This window comes from Aspergillus novofumigatus (genome assembly GCF_002847465.1).
Source record: "Aspergillus novofumigatus IBT 16806 chromosome Unknown P174scaffold_5, whole genome shotgun sequence".
Taxonomy (NCBI): Eukaryota; Fungi; Ascomycota; class Eurotiomycetes; order Eurotiales; family Aspergillaceae; genus Aspergillus; species Aspergillus novofumigatus.
The window spans coordinates 1-27,936 of NW_020194278.1; the positions used below are offsets into that span (position 1 = coordinate 1).

General features: G+C 44.6%; 7 protein-coding genes across 7 annotated transcripts; 4 read left to right on the plus strand and 3 right to left on the minus strand.

Moving 5' to 3' along the window:
* Positions 1–20: 20 nt before the first annotated feature.
* P174DRAFT_421338 (uncharacterized protein) lies at positions 21–6,002 on the minus strand (the record flags this gene model as incomplete). The annotated part of the gene is made up of 3 exons (XM_024824943.1): positions 21–178; positions 5,541–5,713; positions 5,812–6,002. The coding sequence occupies 3 exons, from the start codon at positions 6,000–6,002 to the stop codon at positions 21–23; spliced, it is 522 nt and encodes a 173-aa protein (XP_024680858.1).
* Positions 6,003–6,719: 717 nt separating this feature from the next.
* On the plus strand, positions 6,720–8,269 carry P174DRAFT_442159 (MFS transporter). Its single transcript, XM_024827513.1, has 4 exons — positions 6,720–6,840; positions 6,894–6,911; positions 6,958–7,748; positions 7,804–8,269. Exons 1-4 carry the CDS (start codon positions 6,738–6,740, stop codon positions 7,972–7,974), a joined length of 1,083 nt encoding a protein of 360 aa, XP_024680859.1. The 5' UTR covers positions 6,720–6,737; the 3' UTR covers positions 7,975–8,269.
* Positions 8,270–13,352: 5,083 nt separating this feature from the next.
* On the minus strand, positions 13,353–14,149 carry P174DRAFT_460856 (uncharacterized protein; the record flags this gene model as incomplete). The annotated part of the gene is made up of 3 exons (XM_024829931.1): positions 13,353–13,831; positions 13,945–14,011; positions 14,033–14,149. The coding sequence occupies 3 exons, from the start codon at positions 14,147–14,149 to the stop codon at positions 13,353–13,355; spliced, it is 663 nt and encodes a 220-aa protein (XP_024680860.1).
* Positions 14,150–15,263: 1,114 nt separating this feature from the next.
* On the minus strand, positions 15,264–16,737 carry P174DRAFT_451655 (methionine adenosyltransferase; the record flags this gene model as incomplete). The annotated part of the gene is made up of 5 exons (XM_024829022.1): positions 16,309–16,737; positions 16,201–16,238; positions 15,854–16,133; positions 15,654–15,790; positions 15,264–15,594 (listed from the first exon to the last, which is right to left on the minus strand). Exons 1-5 carry the CDS (start codon positions 16,678–16,680, stop codon positions 15,264–15,266), a joined length of 1,158 nt encoding a protein of 385 aa, XP_024680861.1. The 5' UTR covers positions 16,681–16,737.
* Positions 16,738–17,594: 857 nt separating this feature from the next.
* P174DRAFT_460858 (alpha/beta-hydrolase) lies at positions 17,595–19,858 on the plus strand (the record flags this gene model as incomplete). Its single annotated transcript, XM_024829932.1, has 6 exons — positions 17,595–17,708; positions 17,767–18,331; positions 18,363–18,527; positions 18,644–18,977; positions 18,998–19,408; positions 19,459–19,858. 6 exons carry the CDS (start codon positions 17,595–17,597, stop codon positions 19,856–19,858), a joined length of 1,989 nt encoding a protein of 662 aa, XP_024680862.1.
* A 552-nt stretch (positions 19,859–20,410) lies between these two features.
* P174DRAFT_487621 (MFS general substrate transporter) lies at positions 20,411–22,215 on the plus strand (the record flags this gene model as incomplete). Its single annotated transcript, XM_024830785.1, has 6 exons — positions 20,411–20,522; positions 20,589–20,834; positions 20,887–21,174; positions 21,281–21,754; positions 21,812–22,004; positions 22,167–22,215. The coding sequence occupies 6 exons, from the start codon at positions 20,411–20,413 to the stop codon at positions 22,213–22,215; spliced, it is 1,362 nt and encodes a 453-aa protein (XP_024680863.1).
* Positions 22,216–23,980: 1,765 nt separating this feature from the next.
* Positions 23,981–24,688, plus strand: P174DRAFT_451656 (uncharacterized protein; the record flags this gene model as incomplete). The annotated part of the gene is made up of 2 exons (XM_024829023.1): positions 23,981–24,057; positions 24,149–24,688. Exons 1-2 carry the CDS (start codon positions 24,013–24,015, stop codon positions 24,686–24,688), a joined length of 585 nt encoding a protein of 194 aa, XP_024680864.1. The 5' UTR covers positions 23,981–24,012.
* Positions 24,689–27,936: the final 3,248 nt, after the last annotated feature.

Sequence of the window (27,936 nt, forward strand, 5' to 3'; positions counted from 1 at the left end):
CCCTAACCCTAACCCTAACCCTAGCGGTTATGCTTCGCGCCCATCTCTAACCCATAGCGGTTACGCTTCGCGCCCATCTCTAACCCATAGCGGTTACGCTTCGCGCCCATCTCTAACCCATAGCGGTTACGCTTCGCGCCCATCTCTAACCCATAGCGGTTACGCTTCGCGTCCATTTCTAACCCATAGCAGTTAGTGGTTCCCGCCTTTCTTTCTCTAATCCACCTTTCCCCTACTCTGAACTCTGGTCTACTCTCTTATCCTTACTCTAATACTCCTTCTAACCCTCCCTCAAATTCTTATTCTAATTCTAAACTTACTATCCTTAACTATTCTTCTATTTCTCTCTCTACCTCTTCTTCTAATTCTTTCTAATTCTCCTCTTATCCTTCTTTTATTTTCTATTTTATTTATTTAATCTTCTATCTATTTATCTATATTTTCTTTCTCTTTTTAATCTATATTCTAATCTTTAACTTACTATCTTTAACTCTTCTTCTGACTCTTTTTTTAATTCTTATTCTAACTCTTAACTTACTACCCCTAACTCTTCTTTTAATTTTTATTAAAATTCTTATTTTAATTCTCTTTCTAATTTTTTATTCTAGCTCTTATTCTAATTCTCCTCTTCTTCTTTTTTATTATATATCTATCTTTTTTTTCTTTATTTATTTATTATTCTAACCTTTAACTTACTATCCCTAACTCTTATTTATATTCTAATTCTAATTCTTATTCTAATTCTTATTCTAATTCTTATTCTAATTCTTATTCTAATTCTTATTCTAATTCTCTTTCTAGCACCTTATTCTAATTCTTTTTCTAACTCTTATTTTTTTTAATTCTTTTTTAACTTATTCTTTAATTCTTATTCTAATCCTTAACTTCCTATATTATTTATTTATTTCTTTTCATCTTTATAAATTATTAAAACCTAACTTTTTTATTCTTTTTTCTAATTAAATAATCTATATTATTTTACTCCCTATTCTTCTTTTCTTTCTAATTAATTAACTTTTATTCTTTTCTTTTCTCCTTAGTAAAATAATCTCTTATAATTTTATTTTATTTCTTTTTCTCTTAATCTAACTATCTCTTATTTTTTTATTTCTTTATATCCTTTTTTTCCTCCTTTTCCTCTTTATATTATAATTAAAGTAAACCTAAGCTCTCTCTATACTTTTAAACTATTCTATATATATATATATTTACTTCTTATTACCCTTTTCTACTTTATATATTATTTAAATAATCTTTCTCTTTATTCTCTCTTTTTCTTTATTTTATCTTAAACTAATCTATTTATTATTATTTTACTTCTTTTTATTCTTATATTCTATCTTAATTCTATTTAAGTAATTAATTTCTCTCTCTTTTCTAAACTATTTCTTATAAAATAATCTCTCTTTTATATTATTCTCTTTTATCTTCTTATATATATTTATTAATAATATATATCTACTCTATTAAACTTTTTTACTTTTTAATATATCTCTCTCTTTATATATTCTTCTTTTCTCTTAAATTATTACTCTTACCCTTACTACTTTAAGTTATACTTATTATATCTATCTAGCTATTCTAAGGTAATATTTTATTCTAAATACTTTATATATATTAAAACCTAAACTACTAAACTAATCTATATATATTATCCTGCTTATATACTTAAATATAAAGATATATATATAAAGTAATTCTTATTATTATCTTTTAAATTACTATCTTCTTTATTCTTATTAGTAGTTATATCTATCCTATCTTTAATTAACTAATCTATCTACTCTTATAGAGTATATTAAATACTTATATACCTAATCCCTTATTCCCTAGCTCTAAAAGCTACCCTTATCCTCCCCCTACTATAAAGGGGCCCTATTATTTTATAGATTTAGTATATCTTATTCTACTAGATATAATAGATAGGCCTAGATAGGTCTAGATAATTATAGAATTACTAGGCTAGTATAAGTTAAATATATTTATTTCCCTTTATTATATATATTTATATGTAAATATATATTCATAAATTAAATATCTCCCTAGATCTAGATGACTCTACTATATATATAGTTACTAACTAAAGCTTTACCTACATCTGAATGACCCTACTATATATATATTTTAGACCTGTTAAAGCTGAATCACCTAGTTAAGATAGCTAACACAGGGACCTATTAAGCTAAATTACTAGGCTGAGCCATACTGAATCACCTAGTCTAGATAGCCTATGCAGAGATCTATCAAAGCTGAATTTCCTAGTTAAGAGAGCCCACGCAGGGACCTATTAAAGCTAAATCACTAGGCTAAGCCATATCAAATCTTCTAGACTAGACCCCCCACACAGGGACCTATTGAAGCTGAATCATCTAGTTGAGATACCCCACGCAGGGACCTATCGAAGCTGGATCACCTAGTCTAGATAGCCCACGCAGGGACCTATCGAAGCCAAATCACCTAGTTGAGATACCCCATGCAGGGATCTATCGAGGCCGAATCACTAGGCTGAGCAATACCGAATCGACTAGTCTAGATAGCCCACGCAGGGATCTATCGAAGCCGAATCATCTAGTCTAGATACCCCACACAGGGACCTATCGAAGCCGAATCACTAGGCTGAGCCATACCAAATCACCTAGTCTAGATAGCCCACGCAGGGACCTATCGAAGCCGAATCATCTAGTTGAGATAGCCCACGCAGGGACCTATCGAAGCTGGATCACCTAGTCTAGATAGCCCACGCAGGGACCTGTCGAAGCCGAATCACTAGGCTGAGCCATACCAAATCAACTAGTCGAGATAGCCCGCACAGGGACCTATCGAAGCCGAATCATCTAGTTGAGATAGCCCACGCAGGGACCTGTCTAAGCCGAATCACTAGGCTGAGCCATACCAAATCAACTAGTCTAGATAGCCCACACCAGGGACCTATTGAAGCCGAATCACTAGGCTGAGCCATACCAAATTAACTAGTCTAGATAGCGCACGCAGGGATCTATCGAAGCCGAATCATCTAGTTGAGATAGCCCACGCAGGGACCTATTGAAGCCGAATCATCTAGTCAAGATAGCCCGCACAGGGACCTATCGAAGCCGAATCATCTAGTTGAGATACCCCACGCAGGGACCTATTGTAGCTAAATTAACTGGTCTAGGTAGCCTGCTTATAGGCCTCTCCCTACTATACTACTAAGTCTAGACCTACTCTCTAAATGAAATCCACAAAACATTAACTTCTATGAATTTTTAAAAATTCTAGGCTTAGTATTACTAAGCATACTATATATCATTCTTCTAGTTAAAATTTGGCCTATTAACTAAAAATAATTATAATTAGTCAGCAGGTAATAAATTTCAAAGTGTCTTTTAAGGATTTTTAAAAAATTAGGAATCATGCTTACATAATCAGACTATTATCATTCTATAGCTAAAAGTCCCTACTATTTACTAAAAATATTTATTATTAGTCACCTAGTACTAGGCTTTTAATAAATACTACTAATTATTTTTCTCATAATTTCTGCCTGAATTCTAAGGCCCTTCTAGGTTAATAGATGCCTCAGGCACTAATCCAGGCTAGGTGGTGGCCTAAAAGGGTATAGGCTTCCCGCAAATAATCATCTTGGCACACCCCAACAAAAAATTTTGACCTGGCACCTACCCCCCTAGTTTAACCACCTTGCTAGCGAATAATCAAGGATTTGATATTAGAATATAATAATTTAGCTAATTAGATTCATAAAGCATTTTAAACCATTCAAAAATATCAAGAATTGACTAAGCTATGGGCCATTGCCGTGGAGTCCGCCAAGGCAGGATGATCAGGACCGTGGAGTCCGGACTGGACGGGGAATGGACGTGGAAACTGCGGTCACCAGGCCCTGCGGTCGGCCCTATTTAGTATGGGAACCGTGGAGTCCGCGCACAACACCGCTAGTAGGGAACTGTGGAGTCCGCTAAGGTGGGATAGTCAGGACTATGGAGTCCAGAGTGGATGGAGGATGGTTGTGGAGTCTGCGCTATGGAGGCGCTGCAGTTGCCTGTATTTAGTATGGGAACTGTGGAGTCCGCACACAACACCGTATCTAGTAGTAGGAGTTCATTAATGCCTAAGGCAGATTGCAAGTACTGGTAGGCTTGAGCACTCAGTGGGCCTTGCCCACTACACTACCAACTCTTTGCCAAAGCATATGGAATTAGTTAACTGGGTAATCTAATACCTTTAAGGGACCTAGAATTATTCTATAAGATATACTATTAAATACTATAGCAGAGAGGTCTATATAGTAGCTAGTAATACTGCTTATAGTAACTATTTAGATTATAAGAGCTCAGAAGGCTATATCTACCTACTATACAGAGGAGCTATTAATTAGAAGGCAGGGAAGCAGAAGATAGTTACTATATCTACTACTAAGGCTAAATTACTAGCCATTTCAGGAGCTACAAAGAATATCTATTAGTGGAAATAATTATTTATATTAATTTAATTTAATCCAGAGCATTAAATCTCCATCTTATATAATAATTTATTAATAGTAGATCTATTTACTAGCAACAAGCTAAAGATACATATAAAGCTTAGATATATTAATATCCACTAGCACTAGCTCTAGCAGGAAGTTCAAGCCAGCTATATTTCTATTTAATAGATTAAGATAAGTAAGATACCTATAGATAGCCTTATAAAGATACGCCTGCGCTAGAAATACTATGAATTCATGAGGTAGATCAGCCTTGTTAATCCAGATCAAGATTAATTAATTTAATCTAAAATTAGTATTAGATAAATAAGATAGACATCTATAGCACTAACCATCTATCTCACCTTCCTAAATAGGGAAGTATTAAAAGTTTATTTAATATCTATAGCACTAGATTATAAATATTAGATTCAGCTTCATGATGCCTGCTTACCTGGGGGGTATATCAGCCATATCTTACTACTATTAAATTTAGTGATTATCAGATATTAATATTTAACTAAATTCTGGCTAGGCCAATCAGATCACTAGATTCTACCATGGATTCAACTCACCAGATTAAGGAGATTTTACAGAGTTTTCATTTCATTAATTATAAGTAGATAGTTAGACATCTAGATTGCCAGAAATCAGACCTTCTTTGATCCCGAAACATCCCGCTTACTAGCGATTCCCGTAGATTCGCTATTCTCGGGGATCGGTTGACACAAACCCAAACAAAGTTCAACAACGGCTGAAAATATGCCAAGATGAAGTTCAACAAGGTCTCAAATTCTATTTAGATTAGATTGGATTACATAGCATTTGAGACCTTGTTGAACTCTTTCTTGGCGATAACTTGAGACCTTGCCGAAGTTTTCCAAGACCTTGTTGAACTGCCTGCCCGACCCATTGGTCAGCTCCTGCGCCAACATCTTGGCCAACCCCCGGACATCAAATGCCCAGTCTAGCGTACGAAAATCTCCCGGGCATATCGTGTCCGACCAAGGGCTGTGCCTATTACTTCCGATCTTACGAGATTGATATAAACTCTATCTAGACTTGGCCGTCAGCACACTCTCCAATACCACTCTTTCCTGGTCCAACAGCTTCGGCCATCGTCCGCCCGCCGAGAACCCGCCAAGTGCGTTCATTGTCTTGATGCTGTGCCCCGCAAGGAAGCTCTGGATATACACGACAGGAAGAGCTTGGCAAATCTCCGGGGGAGGCAGTGCAAACCTTGGGAGCGTCCTGGGTAGCGGCAGCCGGTCATATGGAAAGCCTATGTCTTGTTCAGCCGGCAGTCGAATGAGCTCATCGTCTGTCCACTCCAGCAGCTGCCGCATCACCTCTTGACTTCTTCCCTCGTGAAAGGGCGCTCTGGGCGTGAGCTGGTCGTCTTGGAAGGGCTTGGAGCGGCAAAGGTTGCATCTACAAGGGTGGTTTGTGTGTTTGCTGGTCTGAGATCGGTATACCATCCCTGTTCATTGGGGTAGAGCTGGTCTTGGATGCTCTTGGACTTGTCTTGGCCGGACCGCATGACGCTCAACGATACCTCTCTTTGCCTTTCATACTTCCCCGGACCCAGATCCCCGCACCATTTCCACGTGGTGTAGCGTGGGGAGTCTGCGGGGTTCATTTGATGGGAGTGACAGTCGGATGAGACAGATGGTTGGGAAGGGCCTGGAGGCGACGGTGTGTGTAAGCATATAAAAGGCCCTGTCCCGGGGTCGGGTCGCCTTCTGAGGCAATGCTACATTATTTCATCTTGTCTTTAAGGAATACACAATCTTCTGTCCCTGCCACTCTTCTTAAGTCCAACCCAAGGACAGCTCCAACATGGAAACTGAGAAATCAGACAAGCATGACATAGACCCAGAGGACAACCCGACGGCTCTGCACCGCGAATACACAGTTACTTCTGAGGGTGTCAAGCAGCCCGCAAAGCAGACAGACTACTCTGGCGCGCAGAAAAAGACCGACCCTGTCGAGATTCGTCTCGTTCGGAAGCTTGATCTCTGGATTATGCCTACTCTATGGGTCATGTACTGGTTGAACTACCTGGACCGTAATGCGATTGCACTGGCTCGCCTCAACGATCTGGAAGAGGATCTCAACTTGTCTTCGTCCCAGTACCAGACATGCGTTTCTATTTTGTTTGTTGGGTACCTCCTTGGACAGGTACCTAGCAGTAAGAGCCACTGTCTCGGATGGATCTGTTCACTAGCTGACTGCTCCAGACATGATCCTGACAAGAGTCAGACCTTCATGGTATATGGCTGGCTTCATGGCTCTGTGGGCTGTAGTGAGCTCTCTCACTGCCCTGGCAAAGGACTTCAAGGGTCTACTACTTACGAGATTCTTTCTCGGTGTGACTGGTACGTGTCTACGACCCTTTTATACAGACTAAGACATGCTTACTCTTCCATAGAAGCTCCATACTACCCAGGTACGTCCTTCACCATAGAACTACCGCATACACACTAACCCCACAGGCGCCCTCTACTTGCTCTCCATCTTCTACACCCGAAAAGAGATCGCCACTCGCATCTCCGTCCTCTACACCGGCAACATCCTCGCCACAGCCTTCGCCGGGCTCATCGCCGCCGGCATTTTCCACGGCATGGACGACCTCGGCGGCATCAGCGGCTGGCAATGGCTCTTCATCCTGCAAGGCGCCGTGACCTTTGTCGTCGCCGTGCTCTCCATCTTCACACTACCTGACGACCCGCGCGAGACACGCTGGCTCACGCCCGAAGAGCGCGCCCTCGCGCACTCCCGCATCGTCGCCGACACCGTCGGCGCGCGCCATGAGACCAGCACGCTCAGCGGGCTCAAGGAAGCCGCGCGCGATCCGCGGCTCTGGCTCTTTGCCTTCATGCAGCACATGCATCTCGCCGCCAACGGGTTCAAGAACTTCTTCCCCACGGCTGTCGAGACCCTCGGCTTCAACACCACCATCACGCTTGTGCTGACCTGTCCGCCGTATCTGATTGCTGGCATTATATCGGTCTTTTGGTCGTGGAGCTCGGGAAGGTATAATGAGCGTACCTGGCATATCACGGTTGCGAAAACGATCGCTATTGTCGGGTTTGTGCTGGGGTGTGCGACGCTGAATGTCGGGGCGAGATACTTTGCCATGGTGGTCTTCTCAATTGGCACCTATGCGGTCAATAGTATCATCCTCGGGTGGGTGTCGAGTACGTGTGGTCAGACCAATGAGAAGAAGGCGTCGGCGTTGGCGATTGTTAATACTATTGCTAATGTGTCGTTTATATGGACTCCAGTGAGTCCTCCTCCCGAAAGCCATGTATAAGTCCTGCATTCTGACTCTCTTTCAGTACCTATGGCCGAAATCGGATGAGCCGCGATACACCATCGCCATGGCGTCGAGTACAGCATTCAGCGTAGCGTGTGCGACCAGCGCATGGATCATGAAGCTGTGGTTGATTCGCACGAATCGCAAGATACGGCAGTCGAATGATGAGACTACGTTGTATTATGCTTACTGATTGGATTCATGGGTGGTATTTAAGGCGCTGTGGAAGAAGTATGGGAGGTAGCTGGTGCAAAAACGATTTGGTCAATAACGCTATCGCAACTGCCTTCGATAGTAACGATTCCGTCGCAGGCACCCCGAGCGATATAGCCGTTGGAATAAAGGGTGTAATGAGAGGTAACCCCATGAGAAGAAGGCTTAGCTTTTAGGTGAACATTAGCAACGCGATTAACCAAGAGATAGATAAGACGCACCTTCCCAAAGCACCAAATAGAGAGCATAGTAGCAGTAGTAGTAGTCATGACCCCAAGGACGATCTTTGTCAAGTTATACCTGGCCCGGAACATATGTTGGGATACCCTGTATGTAGCACCATAGTCGCTTAAGCATTGCCCAGAGTTCATCGTCCACTCCCAGGAAAGATAGGACAATTTATGACCACAATTTGCATGTAATCTGACCTCTAAAGAGGAATCTCGAAGACTCACAAATCCGATTGGCCGATAAGGGCTCAGAGGTGGCATTCCGTAAATCTTGGAGTCAAGATCCGTCAAGTATAATAGTCGAAGCTCGTCCTCATGAGGTATCATATCTTCACCATTAACAGTATGGGCTGGCGTTCGGCGGTGATACTGAGGATCCATGAAGGATTGCGGCGATGTAGTCCAGGCGGACGCTTCTAAACAGGTCGGCAGCAGGAATGATTGACAATTTTGGAGTATCTGCGGTAATAAGGCAGTAATAGCTGATACAAGACATAATGTGGCAACATTGGGTTTTCGAAGAGACATGGCATGAATAATACTATTGCATTTTCCTTCGTGAGGAAGACAAGGTATGATCTCCTTCAAAGGTTGATTGAGCCACTTATTAACAAGGTTGTAGTTATGATCGGCCTAGCTAGGCCTAGCAGCGGGTTTTGCAGTTAAAACTGTAACCAAACTGGATCGGGTCCAGTTTGGTTGCGGGTTCTAAAATTTGAACTCGAAATCGCAGCAGTTCGGGTCTAACTATGATTGAACTCGCCCGAACTCGCACCAAATGCAACTCTAGTTGGAGTGCTTCACCCATAGGCGTCTCACCTATATGGAATGAGGCGGTGTCGCCACTGAAATAGAAAAATTGCCATTTATTTGAATCCAAAGCCCTGGAAGGGAACAGATACTAAATACTTCCAGCAAACTTTGCAGACGGATTTTATATCTTTTGCTCTACAACACCGAGTACTATCACAAAGGGGGCCAGGCTCTCTATGTTCCTATAGCTGCGCAAGGTCCCATGAGGGTGAAATTTCATTGATTTGGCGATGCCTCTTGCAAAGCCTTTCAGCTCACTGAGCCACCATCCCATCCATGTTTTGGTGTGGATCAAAATAACCAAATATCTATTTTGAACGCTGTGCAAGTACCTCATGACCTCATTATATTATTGTCATCCTAATTCTCATCCGCAAACGGTTAATACGGCCAAATGTATTGGCGGAGAAGAAAGCCGATCCCTAGGGTTAAGTGGAAAGTCAAGATCTAACTAAACCTTCGGCCATGCCGAAGTAAGTAGCTAGCCAGTGATTAGGATAATCCTAGACTCCGGGTAATATCATGCATAAAAATTTGCTCAAAGTTATGATTTCACCTACTCCGGATCTGATTATCTGCCTCGACTGTTTCATTGGTGGGATTAGCAAGAGAACTACAGGAGGACCGTTGGTTCATCGATAAGACCCTCAACTTAAGAGAGTCAACACACAGCGGAGGTGAGATAAACCACACAGACATGTGGAGATTCCCCCAAATCATCTAGGTCGTATAGTCATCTCTATAGGGCAACTCGGGATCGTAAAAGCTGGAAATACCGGAAGCCATAGTTTCCTATATCCTACCTATGGCACATGAATAACTGGACATTATAGATTTTGGAAGTCAGTACAGTTTCTGCGGGCGACACATGGCATCGACCCCTTCTCGCACTGACGACGGCTAGTGAATGAGGAGGTCCCTCGTTTGCTGCCTGTTCATTGGCCGCTGTGGAAGCATGTCCAGCAAAAGAAAAAGGTTCAGGGATCACAAGTCTGCAACAGTCATGACATGAGGCTAAGGTTTTGGTAAACTCTTTTTTCTTTTTTTTTTTTTTTTTTTTTTTTTGGTGGGTTTGGGGGAAGGCTGGTCGGTACCTAGTCTTGCCTACTTCCTTGCTGTTCTTCTTCTCTTCAGCACAGTCATCCTTCCTGGACATGAAACGGACTTCAGCATCATCATCCGCCTCATTTTCCCGCGGTTTTGTGTGATTTCTCTCCACCCTCGTATCCCCACGAAAACCTCAGGCATTGGCGTCTGTATCGGTCTCAAAGAAGGCTGTGCTCAACGGCCGACCGTCTCCTGAGGATGCCTTAAAAGCTCATCGTGAGATCGCGCGGAAGGAAGCAAAGGAGGCCCTTCGGAAGCTGGTTGGCCAGGAGCACGACAAAGCGGCGACTGAACAAGAGCTAGCTAGACACGGATCAGCATCTGTCGGAGACCCAGATAGCATCAACTACAGTTAAGCCGGATTAGGCTGCCCGATAGTTGCGTTTTCAGTGCACTTAGCCAGGCTGTATTTAGCCAAACAACAATAATTTCTTCACACATTACGGGATATGACGCTGATTTCAAAACCATCCCTATGGATTCAGTGTTCATGAGACCTATGTGCTCAACCAATTATTTGCCACAACTAATACGTCTTGCCATGATTCTGCAAACGATAGGTCTAAATATTAATATTTTATGGTTTGCAAGGAAACCTAGGATCATCATATGGGCCTAATGCTCACTGCTTGGTCCATCTATGGTCCGCATGGAGACTCAGTCTCCGCCACGGATCAGCACCTATTTTCCCCGTGGAATCATGCTAATGTCACTATTTTCATGAGTTAGGACAAGTCCATCCAGTCCTCCAAGATGTGGCAAGAGAAAAGAGAGTTACCATGATTGCACTTAGCAAGGTTGCAATAGATACATCATTATTAAATATTAATGATGTGATGCCTGACGCATCCATACTAACTGCTAGATGCCTGTTTAGTTCTTCTCGCTCTGATTGAGAGATATAAAGACCGCTGGGAAACAGTTGCTTTATTGTGCGCAGGTGTTTCAAATACGCACTTACTCCCAATCTTACTCTCAATAGCAGAACTCCACTTCTACAAAAATGGCCGGGAATTGGCAAGATAGCTCTTGAAATGGTGAAATTTGTCTGATGAATGGTCAAACCTACCTGCATGCAGAGTGCCGGAACGAACGCGGGCAATATGTAGACAGTTGACTTGATCTTGATGACCACATTGGAGACGAAAATGGTACAGCCCTTTCTGCCATTGTAATCTGCCAGTCATGCATTGACCGTGTTTTAGGTAGATTTTCATGGAGAAAGAGCGGCTTTACACATGACGCAGTTCCAGGCAGTATTAGGTTTACCTTTAGAGAAGGAGGTGCTAAGCAGCCCATACTTTGTGCTAAGTTTCCGGGCCACGCTGATGAAGCTGATATTAATACTGCTGAACATATCAGAAATATCGATGGCCATCTTGAGTTTGATCTTCCGTGATGCTGGCGCTATATGATACTGGGGGCGTAATTTCACAACCATAGTTATGTCCTCACCCAAATATGGCAATTTTTTCTTGTCTTCATCTGATTAGCATCTTGCTCGGGTACATGCCTTACTATGGTTTTTTGATCCTACGTCTTATCGTGGGTTTTTCCCTAGTGTAATGCAAATGCAGAGGCAACCGAGCTGAATACATATATCATAATAATTACCATTGAATTGCTATAGTTCCTTCATTGAGTAGTCGTCTTGTAAGTTGCCGTGTTTTCTACACGCAGCGCCACTACTTTGAAGATGACAAGTATGCCGCATATCGCGAACGTTATGCCCGACCAAACATTATAATGGCCCAGTACCTGAGGGGGTACTCATACTAATCCTACGAGCGAGCTCCGGACGACCCCGTCGGGCATTTTGTATGGGAACCAGAACTACTGATGGTTTTTAGTGAGTAATCTGGCTATAAGGCTCCTTCCTGATAGCCCTCCTACAGCTCGAATCCCGCTCCTGGCCTAGGTGTGGTTGATAACCAGGTTATGGTCCCTGTCAGGAAGTTCTGCGGGGATCTGGCCCCTGGCACTAAATATGGTTTAGTAGGATCTGGACCCACAGCAGCCGCTGGCCACATCCCACCAGCCCCACGAGGGCCCGGCGGCAGCTACCGGTGATAACCCGAGCCAAGTCACCATCGCCAATCCCACCAACGGCAGCCGCCGGCCACGGCGCGAGCCAATCAGATCAGCACAAGCCCACTCCCGTATAGCCAGGCTAGCAGGCCAGCTAAGGCCCAGCTAATGGCCAAGGGCGGCCCTAGGCCTTGCTCACATGGCTCTGGCTACAAGCCTACTAACCTAGGCCATGGTCATGCGCCCTAGATCTTACTCACGCAGCTCTGGCTATGACCTTGCTTATCTAGACCTTACTTTCATACCCTATACCTTGCTCACGCGCCCAACGCCTTACTTACAGAGCCCTAACTATAAGCCTACTCACCTCAATCTTACTTACATGCCTAGACCTTAGTTGCGCGCCTTAGGCCTCACTCACACAGCTCTAGCTATAACCTCACTTACCTAGACCTCTGTCATGCACCCTAGACCATGCTCACGCGGGTCTGGTTACACACCTACTCATCTATACCTCCCTTGTGTGGCCTAGACCATACTCACGAGGCTCTAGCTACAGGCCTCGTTACCTAGTCTAGACCTTACTCACGCGCTGTAAACCTTGGTTGCGTGGCTCTAGCTATGGGCATGCTCACCTATAGCTTACTAGTATACCCTATGCCTTGCTTATAAGGCCCTCACAGTGCGCCTGCTTACCTATACCTTAGTTACACACCTTAGAGCTTACTCACATAGCCCTAACTAAAAGCCTGCACCCCTATACCTTACTCACACAACTTAGACCTCACTCACACAGCTCTAGCTATGAGCCTACTCACCTAGAGCTTAGTCACCCAATATAGCATTAATCCATGGCTCCCTGAAAGCATCTGTTGCAGCTACCTGCTTTCCACAATCTAACAGGGGAGTTGATGTCGAACTCCCTTGTCCACAATCCGCCCTTGCACCATACCGGTGTGACTGGCGCTGTTGAAATCTGCTCTTTACATAGCTTGTTTGAATTGTAGGTTAACTCTCACAAGCTAATTGGATTTTACCTGCGCACTGTATGGTTAACAGTTACATGACCCTAACCTTATCTGAATGCCCTTTTCTCAATATATCCGCAAAAAATGGAAATCAACTTAGTTCCTAGGAATTTTATTGGGTGGGCTATATTAGGCAACCTAAAGCAATCATCTTAATGAAGCTCGTTGCCAAAGTTACCTTGGCTATTGCATCCCCTATCCATCGGAAGCTGACCCCAGTGCCACCATGAATTTCCGAACGTCTTCTGCCGCGGACAGATATCTTTGAGATCAAAGTCTAGCTTAAGTTTATATTTATCCCTAATCCCGCGCAATATCTTCAATGCTTTACAGCAGTCCGATGCGGTGGATGGTGTAGAGGAAAGGACATGTCTGGTTCCCACTGCTGAGGGTCCCTGCTTCTCATCGCGGTAAAATGTACTCAGAGTACCTAACTCTGGAGGCGCAAGATTTGCATCACTGTAGACGTAGTCTGTTACAAAATTCAAGCTATTGTTGGAAGCCCAGTAATTGACTACATGCGCCTTGCAGCCCTTCTCGGTGCATCCGTATATTTTGTCCGAGTATTCGTAATAGACGAAATTAGGTGAATCGGGGCGACAATGCGAGTAATTGGTCCCTGGAGAGGCTTCTAGCCACCTGGTAGTCTATTTGTCAACAACCGGACACTTTCAGGGTTACTTTGTTAGGGTTTAGTGTATGCCGCAGGGGAATGAATTCCGTACTAGCCGAAGCTCAAGAAACCTTCATTAGTAGCATAGCAAAAGAAGTTGGCGCCTTCCAGGGTGCTTTCTCGGGGCTGCTGAGTGCTCTAATTGGGATAATTGAACACAGCAACTGCGTTAAACAGGAAAGGCACTCCACCAGGAATGTTCAGCGCCCCAGGACGCGCATTGGCGACCTTGGCAAGACAGCCAAGGCCAAGAATGAAAGAGATGAATAGTTTCATGTTGCTAGCTGGATTACTTCTTGACTGTTGCTAACAATGACAGAGTCACCTTGCATTTGGGCAGTAGTACAGGGTTTTATCACCTACGTCCATTGGGCATGGAGCTGGAAACCATCATAAATACAGCTTCCTCCACAGCGTTGCTAATATGACTTCTTCTACTTCTTCTTTCTAAATGAGTTAGCCTCTGCATCTACCGTTTGCGTTGTGTTACGTTCAGGACTGGCTACTGGTTGTGAAGGTCTTTGAATCATTGGTGAGCCAACTTCCACGGTACCCTATGGGGTTAGTTGCCCGCTATAAGATGACCAATATTCCAAGCATCACCAGTAATGTCGAATACACAGTTGTCATCAAGTCACATTCCTCGAAAGCCCTTACATCGCATCCCATCCCCTAATGATGTCATGGCATGCACATCAATGACCATTGGGTTATATAGGTATCAGCAAGGGGTTCAAGATAAAGCGCATTAAGTCTAATGACTGACTGATCTGGTGTTGTTATCTTGTCCTTCTTCCACAATCAGCCTGGTGCTCCAAACCCTAACTAGGACTATATCCGGAAATAACCTTAAAGACCTTGGAAAGCTTGGGGGAACTGTGTCCTTGTCCTTGGCGAATATGGTTAACTTATAAATAGGATATGTGCTTTGTGAGAATAATAAGTTACCTGTTCTTGTCATATAAAGGACTACGTAGACTTGAGATAGTAGTATCTGGTATGGGATAGGTTTATATTTATCCAGTGCGTTAATCATGTAATGTACCTTGCGTGATGAGTATTCGCCTATTTCTGTGAAGACAGTCTATATCGCATTAAATAATACGAAGATTGATACCTTGCGGTCAAGATATTCATGAAGAAGATATTTTTTAAGCCACGGGGTACTAAACCAACTAGTAGAGTAGCCGTAAGATTAAACCGAGTAGTACTCCGTAGAAAAAGTCAATAAGCTTGTCACTATTTGCGGATAGACTTTATTTGGGGAGCTTATTAGGTATAGTAATGGCGATTATAGACTTCCAATTCCAGAGTTGCGATGCAACCAAAGATATTGGAGGATTTTTAATTATTATCCTCGCGATTCAAATAATTCGAAAAGCAAGGACCCTTACAGCACCAAGTCAAATGGTTGCTCCCAAGGGAACTCCTTGTTAGTAAAATGTCCGTTCTTGGCAGTCTGGTAGTAGATCGGATTACACAAGTTGAGGTCTTTCGCAATAGCTGACGGCCTGAGATCAAAATTCTTGCGGATAATCTCCTTCAACTGGTCTGCAGTGAGTTTGCTGGTAGCAAAAGTATCGATAAAAATACTCAATGGCTCCGCTATGCCGATAGAGTAAGACAGCTGGATGACGCACCGGCGGGCGAGGCCATGGTGGACAAGTGATTTGGCAATCCACCGCGCCATGTAGGCCGCGGACCGATCGACCTGTATTTTCCTCAAACAGGTTAGAAAGAGAGACTTAGGCCAGATCTTTACAGAATTAAGGGAGCATACCTGGCGAAAATCTTTTCCCGAAAAAGCGCCGCCCCATGGGCGCCCCAACCCCCATAGGTGTCCACAACAATTTTGCGACCGGTTACGCCGGCAAACTTGCCTGATGGGCTGACTCCTACATCTCCTGTCGGCTGGATCTAGTGGCAGGTGCTTTTAATGAGTTTCAGAGCACAGTATGGATCTTGAGCACGAGGACATACATGATACGCGGTCCGGTCATCCAGATATTTCGCTGGAATTGACTTGCGGACTATCTTGTCTAGTATGTCCTGCCGCAGCCTTTCGACCGTGACACCTGGTGTATGCTGGGCAGTAATGACCACGTTATGGACCCGAGTCGGAACCATTCTGCCTCTGTCCTCATCATACTCCACGGTAACCTGTGCCTTGGTGTCCGGTCGAAGCCATGGGAGGATGCCCTTGGTGTGGGCAGCTTTCAAGCCACGGGAGATCCTATGTGCTAGATCGAGGGTCAAAGGCCTGAAATTTCTTTGTTAGCGCTATTAATGCGGCGACCTCATTTCCGATGGGATGAACTTGCAGTAACTGGTCGGTCTCGTCAGTTGCGTATCCAAAAGCCATGCCCTGGAATATGAAGACCGAAAGTTTAGTTGCGTTGCCAATATCTGTCAGAAGGATCGACAGAGCGCTTTACCTGGTCGCCTGCCGGTTCGTTGTCGGGTGCTTCAAGGCCAGAGGATATGCCTTTAAACGGCGATGGGTGTAGCTCCACAAAGTCCATGACTTCGCACGTCTGATAGTCCAACTCCTGGTCTGGGCTGCTGTACCCAATGTCTTTCAGCACGAAGCGAACAATGGCATCGATATCCAATCGGGAGATGAAGTGGACAACGCCAAACACAATCACTAGCCCGGGCCGTACGGCAACCTCTATGGCAACCTTGCTCAGGGGATTCTGCCTGAGACATTCGTCGAGGACGGCATCGGCCACCTGGTCACATATCTTGTCCGGGTGGCCTTCACCTACAGACTCCGATGTGAAAAGAAAAGTGGACTGGGACTTCATTTTCCAGCAGTTCTGGGTAATGTGTCGTGAACTGAGATTCTAGGGAGAAAACTTGGGGGTCGAAATGGTTTCTTAAAGGTTCAACAGGGTATACCATTACTGGTCCCTCCAGTTCATCATGTATAGAAAATGTTGCGACATTCGAGGGTTTGCAAACGGCGCTTACTATGTGAGACTTGAGCTTCGCAATTGGGTTTGAGATGCAACCTTTCGACGTAATGAATACCCCAGACTGGACTTATTGGATAGTCACTCCGCGAATGATGACTCGGACGCAGAAAGGGAAACCTAGCATTCAATGCTGTGATGTCACTACATCACTAGTTCGCTCAATCTACGTGTCATCTACGTGCCAAGCAGCGCCGGTGTCCCTGTTAAGCGGAGCAACGACATAAAATCGTAGACGGGTGAAAGATCTTATCTCGATGCGGAAGTGCTCTCGTAGCCCGATTCGCCAACAATCTCTGGGTTTTGATCAAATCTTTGGTTGAATTTTACAAGATGAGGCAGGAATAGCATTGAATGGTACTTTGGGGCCCCTACTCAGGGATGCACAGCTGCATTCCGATCCACGCTCGACGAAAAGAAGAATTTGAGTTATGCTTCGGCGGCCCAGTCCGTGTGACTTGGTGGAACTGGGTGGGACTGGGTGACATCTGGAAACGATTTCAAATTAAATTGAACCTGCTCCACTGCCTTCAGACATGTACAATCGCTTTTACTCCAAATTATGTAGTTCTGTCAGCGAATGATGACGTATAGAATATTTGCAGCTGTTCGTTCCGCCTTTCCTCCAGAATCCATGATGCTGTTCATTCGTGTAATTGTATATACATGTCCTAGCCTTTTAAATCCGCTGTCTTGTCAATGAAAGGACGGCTAAATCACATATCAACATATGTCAAAAAGGCAAAATGCGTTTGTCATACTTGTGCGTTGTTCTCGTCCAATGTTTACTCTTTTCGGGGGTTGGATCAGCTAGAATACCAAAATCGCCAGCCTTCACTGTGCTCGTGAATAATACTCTAGTATCTACTGCCCATCGTTGAATCATATATCATGTTTACTGACAGTCTCATTTTGCAGGAACCGGCCGCTGTGCAATCCAGCCCTTCTTATCTGTTGCTGCGCGAAGCACGAACGCATGAACACGCTGCTGCGGCTTGTAACTCACTGGGGGAGGTTCTGGCAGGTGTCAAAGATGTGCCTTTCTTCCAGCCGTTGCTCTTGTTGCACCTGAGAGCTATGGATGAGGAGAAATCTTATCCCATGTGGTTGGAAGGAAACCGCGGGGCCTGCGTAGCATACAGTCTGCCGAATAATCAACCCTCGAGCATCGAGTGCACCCGTCGCATTCGCGCTCTTTGCACCAATAGTGCAGGATATCAGATTGGCGTCAGTCCACCGTCTACGAGTCGCCATGTATTCGTTGATACCTCTCAAGGCCTTATTAAGGGGTTCCGAGACCGCTTGACGGCACGATTCCAGGGGATTCCCTATGCGAAACCTCCAATAGACGAGCGTCGACTGAAGAACCCAGAAAGATTGCACAGCTTACTCGGACGAGAAAAGGAATTGGCATATGATGCTACAGAGTTCAGAGCGCTCTGTCCGGTACGTTGCCCGATTAAGGGTCCAACAAGAGCACGTAGTACCGTGGAGCTGACATTTGAAACAGCAAGACATGGCTCCGAACGCTACACCGGACCTCCCAAGCCCAAATTACACTATATCCGAAGATTGCCTGTATCTGAATATTTACACCCCAATGCTTCCTGAAAACGAGTCCCCTCATTTGTTACCTGTGGTGTTTTGGATTCATGGGGCTCAAATTATTACGGTGGCTCGTCCCTTCCTTTTTATCTTGGAATGAACCTTCCAACTCGCCGACCATTGGTGGTGGTCACCCTGAACTATCGCCTCGGTGTTCTGGGATTTCTCTCTGATCCATCTATGCCATCAGATATTGGAAGCAACCAAGCTATGCGGGACCAACTAATGGCTCTGGACTGGGTTCGGGAGCACATCAAATCGTTTGGTGGCGATCCTGGACGGGTAACGATTTTTGGTGAGTCCTCGGGAGGCAGTGCGGTGATGTCTCTCCTCCAGACAGCCTCTGCGAAAGGCCTATTTGCCCGTGCCATTGTTCAGTCTGGAAGTACATGGTCAGGTTGGCAAAGGCCGCACGTGCAGGCCCGCCTCACACGAATGTTTCTTGACCTAGCCGGTTGTGACGATCTAAATTGCGTGAAAAACAATCGTACGATGGGGGAGATTCTAGAATGCCAAGACCGGCTGTTCTCCAAGGCTCAAGAAGCGTTCCCTCGGGGGAAGTCAACTTTATCGAGCCTTTCCGGCCCTTTATTGATGATGATCTGATCACGGAGGATTGGGTTACTGCGCTGGAGAACGGTCGTTACCATCAGGTTCCAACACTTGTCACGTACACCCGGGACGAGTTCGGATTGATTTTGCAGGCCAATGAGACATTTAAGGACGGACCGGCAAAGTACTCAACGGCGGTTGAGTTTCTGGCCACATTTCTCCTGGGTGGGGACCGCACCAGAGAAGTGCTAGATACGCCGGAGTTAGGGTTCAACCGGTCATTGATCCATGCGCCTGATGTTACCGACCCCTTCATTCAATTTACTACAGATCTTAGTTACCGATGTAGCAGCGAGATCTATGCAGGGTTTTTGGAGAGGCATAACCGCAACGTCTGGGAAGTGTCATGGGATATCGGTCTACCGCAATTTCTCGGGGACTAATCTGTGGCAGTGGCACAAAGCGTGCCTGTCATGCCGCTGAAATCCCCATCCTTTTCGGCTCAGCCAATTATGCCAATATCAGCAGTAGTGTGCTCGCCTCCGTCAACTACTTCCAGCAAGCCCGGAACACGATTGACCTGTACAGCAACTTCGTGCGTGATGGCGAGTTGAGAATCAATGCGACCTACTATCCACGGCGTGATGGTAACACAGTCCGCAACGTCCTCCATTGGGACGACATGCCTGCGTCAACACGTGGGGGCGTCCACTGGGAGATCTGTCAGAAGATGGATGAGATGAATTTATATGATCGGTTACATTACCCGTATCTCCCCATCGCTGGCCACCCGAACACAAAGGAAGGTCACAGTTCTTTGCAGTATCCCCTGGTGGCTGGAACCTTTCATTAAGACATTCTTATTGTTGCCTCGCATAGTTAATAGCGAGAATTACGTGGTTCTTTACACCCAAATGACAATGATATGGGTGGGTAATGATGATGAATAGGGATAAGGTCGTCTGCATCAACCAGGCAATTATAGAGTGACATAGAACTTGAGGTAAACCCTAACCCATATGTGCGTGCATGAAAACTTGGGTTTTGTTTCCCCTTGCTTTATTAGATCTTGCTGTGACCAAATCTTGGTAACATTGTGGATGGCAGGAGGCTGAGGTACATAAGCTTGGCTCTCAGAATTTTTAGAGTGATAATTGGATCAAAGGCTGGGTCAACCGGGCACTCCATTACCACATTCCAAGTTAACAGTATACTACTACTTCAGTTTTACGATGACGTAACTGTTGAAATACTCTTATCAACATATAAATGGCAACCTCTGTTTGCGGCTTTCAAAGAATATATCACAGACTTCTTGACACTTTAGACTTAGCCGCCTGCCAAACAGAATTCTAGAACTTCTATACGTCTTATAGCTTAATGACAGGACTCGAAATTGAGTAGAATGAGCTCTTCGCCCTTGCTGGACAATGAGAGAAGCAAGGAGCCATGGATGGGTGACTTGCGATCCTCTAACAAGTTTACCACAGCCACGATGTCCATGGCGCTCTTTACGGGTATGTGATTAATATGTTTGCTATAGCACTTGGCAGCTGTCATGTCTAATAGAACTACTGCTGCAGATGAGCTCCTTTTCTCATTCATGGTACCCTTGCTTCCTTACATCTTTGAACAGCGCCTTGGGGTTCAAGCATCTCATGTTCAAGCATACACATCAATCTTCCTTGCCGAAGGCGCTTTAGTCGCCATCATAACCAGCCCATTCATTGGGCATGTGGCCGACCGGGCAAAGTCAAAGAAGGCCTTGCTACTCGGTTTGCGGATGTTGACGCTTGCCAGTGTCTTAGGTCTTGCAATTACAAAGTCGTGTACGTCATCGTACCTCGGAGATTGTTCTCACACTTACCGGCCAGATGATAGTGGCCGGGCTCTTTATCGGTCGATTTTTCCAATGTTTTACCAGCAATGGCCTCTGGATCGTGGGTGTCGCAACGATGGTCGAGAGTGTCGGCAGTGAGCATATGGGCAAGATTGCAGGGCTAACCTCAACCTTAACTGCAGCGGGGACATGTGCAGGTCCAGTGCTTGCCGGGTTTCTTTTCGGGCTTGGCGGGTATTGGCCTGCATGGGTGGGACCAGCTGTCTTCCTGGTCGTGGATGTCTTGATGCGTGTTTTGTTGATTGACCGTCCCAAAGCACCACGAGAGAGTAAGTGTCGCGGATACATAGATACAGAAAGGAAAAGAAGAAGAAAGAAGTCCACTAACCACGTTATGTCCTGCCCCAGCACAAATATCTAGTGATGAACCCGAAGTTACGGAGGACTCCCGTTTGCTAGATGCACCGCTAGTCCCAGTCGAAGAAGCAACTGGGTGGCGATTTTACGTCCGTCTTTTTCGCCAGAGTCGCTTTGCAGCAGGTATCATTTGCTACTCTATATATGCCGTATATATCGCCAGCTTCCAAGCTACCATCCCCTTGCATTCATGGGAGGCATTTAAATGGGGTGCCTTTCCTGTCGGTCTCCTCCTTGCCGCTGTTCAAGGCCCAGGAATGATACTGGCACCCCTAATTGGATACTGGAAAGACCGCTGGGGATCGCGAACCCCAACATCGATTGCGTTCTTGTCCATGGCACCATTTTTTTTGCTCTCGGGGGCAGCGGGCGACGAGCGCTTTTCGTGGTTTAATGGTGGAATTAAAGACAAGGCCATCTATAGTTGCTCCTTGGCCACGACTGGATGTCTTATGTCTTTACTGAGTGGAGTAGGGGCAATGGAAGCGACTGGTGGGTTATCTGCGTTCTCTTTTGATAAAATATAGTGTTAATTAACCTTGTGCGTAGAAGCTGTTGATAAGCTAGAAGAATGTCAACCGGGCATTTTTGGAATGTACGGAGGCTACTCTCGAGCTGTCGCCATCACTAGCATGAGTTGGACTATGGGTCTGCTGGTTGGGCCCATATTAGCAGGGTTCGTGATGGAGAGATTCGGCTACTTTGAACTACAGTGTGTACTGGGTATTGCTTCCTCCTCGACGTTATTTTTATTTATAGATATATCGCTGATGCAATATAGCGACCATCTCCATCACCTGTGCCATAGTTGCCGCCGTTTACCTCAGTCCCCGTCCTACCTTAGAGGTTATCGAGGGAAATGAGCAGTATAGTAACCGGGACTCTAGTTAATACTTATTATTAGAGATTTCAGAGTCTATGTTAGTAGCTACTGCAAGACTGGTGAAGAATAACACAATGTTGATGCAAGATTGAGATCTTTCAGTAAAAGTACTTCTTCCTTCTTCCTTTGTCATGGCCCTGTTGCTTAGGCCACAATCATATTAAAAATACACTCCCTTCAAGAGAACTCATTTAATCAAGTTGATTGTCTTTCAGCCTTCAATACATACAGTATAAGTAGAGTTGCATAACCGAACCGCAAAAACCGCAACCAACCCTCACTGACCTTACAGAGGTGCAGGTTCGGGGGTAAGCCTAGGGAACCATTTCAGGTTTAGTTTCTCTACCCCAGAACTATTTCAGGTTCAGTTAAAACTGCTGGTTATGGTTTTTGCAGTTTTAACTAACCTATTTAACCAACCCACACTGTTTTACCTAGAAATCACTGAATTCTATAGATATTCTAATAATTTTGATATTACTAGATAGCTTGAATTAGGGGCTATCTGATGATGCCAAAATTATTAGAAAATACATAGTGGTTATTAAGATATAAGGGAATAATCATCTCTGTCATAGGTTGGTATGAAAGTGGTGCAGAGATATATATATAAGGATACTAAGGTCTAATAACTACTATACCTTTTATATAATTTTTAACCACCACCCATTCAACCCTATAGATATCAAATATGATATTTCTAATATAGATTAGAATGGTTATAAATACCATATATTTCATATAAATTTAAAATTTTATATAGGGATGCTTAGTAGGCCCTGTTAAGGACCCCCTGGAGGGAGGAATGGTATGGTTAAATAGTTAAAATTTATAGTTTAATCAACCCAAAACCAACCCAAATCTAACCATTGTTAGTTATGATCAGCCTAGCTAGGCCTAGCAGCTGGTTTTGTAGTGAAAACTGTAACCAAACTGGATTAGGTCCAGGTTGGCTGCAGGTTCTAAAATTTGAACCTGAAATCACAGCGGTTCGGGGCCAACTAGGCTTGAACCTGCCCAAACCCACACCAAATGCAACTCTAGTTAAATTATTATGGACTGATAATATAAAACTAAATCTTGGAGAGCTTCAGACTGGGGACTCAAAGGAGGGCCTTAAATCCTGTGTCCCGATCGCGGACCGATCGGACTCCAACATCCTCAGGCGCTAGCCACTTCGGGCTCTGGGCCAAACGGCGGGGATGAGGATTCCAAGATGCTTCTGAGAACTGGGGAAATCTCTCTTCCTTCATAATTTAACCCACACCACTGACAGGTAGATGATATATTCAAGGTTGAACAACCCAAGATCTGCGTCTGCCTCGATCTGGCAGAAACTTAGTTGACTCTAGAATTTACCATGAGGCAACCTATCATTACAGTAATATTATTTGTGTAGCGGCGAGGGTCCGGAAAATATGGTATTGTTTGTAAGGGGCCGGTAATAAACAGTTTCTATAGTAATAAAAGTGCAGTAGTTCAGGTAGTCTATGATTAATTTTAGCTTTTTTGTTAGTTTCAATTTAGATCCTCGATAGATGTAGTACTCTATACCTGGTATATACTATGAGTTCAGTCGGGCGGTGCGGGCAGGGAGGGCGGAAGCCTGTATGTAGGCTGGAGCGGCCCCCAGAGCCAGTTTGCTACCTACCAATCAGATTTACCAGCTTGCCAACGCTTTTTATTAATTTGCAAGTTATCCCAATTCCTTCGTCCCTCTATCTGGTACTCTGTAGACCAGGTATGACGTCATCGTATCTTCGCCGTTTAGAATCTATATAAAGACTCTATAAAGTCTGGTCCTATTGGAAAGTAAGCCGTCATATGCCCTTAAACCTCATTTCGTCGATAGCATAAAGACCCTAGGATGACACGCGCCTTGTTCTTCTGTATTGCTGAAGACGCTAAGCCTGTAAGTCTAGTGTGTTATGATTATAGGTGCCACGATGATAGCCTGTTGGAGGTCGGACCGAAGAAATCGAGGCTGACCGCGAAATCACTAGTTCGTACCTAAGGCCTTACGCGAATTCAGTACAGAGCCACAAGACTTTCCTTATTGGTACTATCTTGTTGAATCGAGAGTCTGCCCAGATTCACAGGAGCATTTCAGATCAGGTTTACAAGATGGTGAATTTTTCGAGTCAGACTTCATCAACGCCTCTAAAGAGGAATGCCAGAACTGGGCCATAGACAAGTGGCGCCAACCCACCAAATACAATTTCATCGAACAGGAAATTGTCACCATCGCAGATGCAAGAAGTGCTAAGGACGGGACTCTTCTCATGAGCTATTATTATGAATGTCCACCGGGCGTGTTCCCTGTCGAGTTTGACGAACATGGGCCCCTCCCGCCAAAGAACAAGACCTGGTACGATTTCAGAATCCATCATACCGATTCGGAACAATTCCAAGGTACTCTCTTAAATGCTGAACCAGACGTTTCCTATCCATTGTTCTTCGGCTACCCAGAGAAATTCACGAATGAGGCTGGCGCCTTCGAAATGAGGAAAGTGGAGAAGTTTTTGTCGGATGGGGAGGTCTAACTCTCTTCGAGCCTCTAATTTGATGTATCTATCGCCAGAGAGGAGAATCATCTGTATCTTTCTGTGTATATCCTCTAAGAAGCTCAATATAACTTGGCTCCTAAATCACTTCTATCCTACTCCCTTACCCTGTCCCCTTCGTTATCCTCTCTTGAGATCATGCAAGTAAAGTAACCGTAAATTGCACTTATCATTTTTTGGCTCTTCAAATATCCACTTATTCTCTGTGTTTGCTCCCTTGCCATAATGTGCATAGCATATAACATGACATGTTGCCGACAATTACGATTCGAAGCAAAGCTAAATGATATATATTACTATAAACTTGCAGATTTACACACACTAAACAGTGCATCTCAACCATGGACAGAAGCCTCTGCCTGCTGCTTCTCGAGGCCCATAATTAGTGATCAGTGGCTAGATAACTTAGTGACTAGCTGCAGAAGATGGAAAGCATTATCCATCGGAGCGGTCTATGTTGTCTGCTCCTGTAAATGGAAGAATTAGATCCAATTGTCTTACCTTTACCGTCTCCTCGCAATACATGGCAGATGCGGTCGGTAGGATGTTCCTCCTGCGCAATGGAATTAATGTTAAGAATTCGCGGATATCTAAAATCATACATGTTGCTTCTTTGTCGGACACTCATTCCTTATTTTCCGTGATCTCAGTAGCTATGAAGCGACTATTGGGGTAACGCAAAGCTCTAGGGAAAGCTTTAGGGTTTGCCACATACCATGCTATACCAGAGCTCGGTCTTACTTGGCAAGTATCATGAAGCGCGACCCCCATAGCCTGAAAAATATTTTGAGTACTATGTTTCATTGCTAGATTTACTGCGGATCCATATGATACCTTGGTGCAATGGTTGAGATAGCAAACGGCCATCACAGCAGCAATTTGTATCCAAATAGCTATTCCATCTCCAAAGCCTGAAAGATGGTCATTCAAGAATAAGGGCTCCGCGGCATTGGAGGTCTAAATTCTATGCCCAAGGTCGTTGAGAACTCTCTGATTTATCATTGTCATTCATTGGTAGCGAACGCCTATTTATGTGATTCGATTCACTCGGGACAACTGCTAAAAGCCTTGATCAGGGATACACGAAAACGATGGACAGTTTGTATTTCGAGATATGTAGTATATAGATTGCGGTGTACAGTTAAGGCACAAAGAAGAAGACGATAGCTATAAGTCGACCACGTTTGGACGCGGGTGGTAACGAGTCTGAGTAAAACCGCCAGAATCATGATTCACACGTGTATTGTTTGCTTCTGTATTCGAAACTCAACTCATAGCTTTTTAACAATGAGTTCCACGGTTTGATAAGCAGACACTGGTACACTTGTTGAGGACCTGAATGTTTGAAGTCTTGCCTGAAATTGCATTCTGGGTGCATTGATTCAAGACTGTCTTTGTTACTACTGTCTGAGCTTGTGTCATGAAACAGGATGTTGACTTGCTCGCACTGGCATAGGGAGCCAGGTCCTGTTTCCTGAGGCCAGTGATTTTATCGTGCCATGAGACGCAGCAGAACGAGTTTTTGCTGCTCAATCATGGCCAACATTCACCACTCCACGTGGGACTCCGCCACATCATTCTTCTTCTGAGCCTATCAATACCTAGATGAGTCTTGCGATTTTCGAGCCGCTGACTGCTTATAGGCCGCTCACGAATTGAATCTGGCACACAAACCGCCCCGCCCCCGGGTCCGCCCCGAGATTTGATGCTTGCTTCAATGCCAACAAGAAGACACGTGATGGAACCTCCGGCGAGTCATTTTAGCCTCTCTCATCAAATTCGGAATGTGCATTGTACGCCAAATAGAGCTTTGTATGCCAGGCGACGTCCTGTAAATTAGAGACAACTTTGCACGCGAAAATTGCCATACACCAAAATCAAACTCTTCAGTTCGAAATGCCCATATTTGTCAGATAGTCTCTTTTGCGGTGGACAAAAGTTTGCACACCAAATGGGATTGTAGCTCGTCTTGATGACTTGGATACTTTTCCATCAGGAGTGAATTGCGCATAGAAATTCATCGCCCGCTTCCACCCACGGGCCTTAACTCAACACCAGCTGCTCGCTTCAACTGCTCCAGTTTTTGGTCTACCTCCGCATTCCTGGATCCAACATGGATAGAGAACGGTGGCAGTAAGCCTCACAGATAGTGCCCCAAGGATATTTGACCGTCTTGAACGAAGCTCATCGCCCCAAGGATTCCGCCACGGCCCCGAAGAGATCGTCCTCCTTTTGAGGGTCTGTGATAGTAGTAGCCTGCAGGGTTGACGAAACCACTAGTTACATGTCTCATTGGCTTCACTTGTCTTTGGAATCACTCATGTGGCCCCAGTTGGTCAAATACACGCTTCCAGTCAGCGATACTCCGCCACCTTATCTTTACCAGGTAGATCTACGACGGCCCCTCGGCGAGACATTAACCTACATCGTTGAGTGCTGATGGCACATGTCTGAACCCGGAAAATTTAGGAAAAATGGGTATATAAGAGGCGCTCGGAAGGACTGGAAGCTGTAGTATCTGAGATCAACATCGAACATACAGACTTCTTTCTATTCAACCGTTTTAGGCCTGGTAGGGGATCGGCGGTGAGCTACCCCCATTTCGGCACCTGTTCTCTAACAAAAGCTTGAACAAAATCCCTTATGCACAACCCTATCCCTCTATGTGATCTATCCTATTCTGCTGTTTACCCCTTACTTTGGCTAAGGGAGAAAATCTGTATATAAGACTGATCGCAGAGGAGGAAGATAGAACTTCCCAAGAAACACTCTCTTGACTCTGGACTAGAATTCTAGCCCTACCTTTACCTCATCTTACTCTCTTCTTAGCTACCTATATTACCTATACTTACCCTAAGATCAGACCTAACGTTATTTTAGAGCTTAGGGTGCATTAAGAATCAACCGTGTACTATAGTAAGGTTAAGTATGCTGTATAGGCTGTATAGCCAAGCGAACAGGAAGCCCTGTACTCTACACCCTATAGTCGTATCCGGGTAAAAGCACACTGTATTATACAAGGGTTAACATTTATTGTTGACAAAATAAGTTGAGGAAAATTCTTGATTAATCGATACCACAGCCTATACATCCATACATCTTTGCAAGCGCTACATCCGTGAAGGCTTGTTCAAGTAGGTAAATTTTGTATTGTGCCAACTCCTACTCAGTAGATGATTAAAACAATGACATATATGCAATGGATTGACCGCAGGGTGATTTCTTTC

Coding starts and splice junctions, on each gene's coding strand:
- P174DRAFT_442159 (XM_024827513.1), top strand. CDS start 6,738: ATGGCTGGCTTCATGGCTCTGTGGGCTGTAGTGAGCTCTCTCACTGCC. Junction 7,749..7,803: donor TGTCGTTTATATGGACTCCA/GTGAGTCCTCCT, acceptor ACTCTCTTTCAG/TACCTATGGCCGAAATCGGA.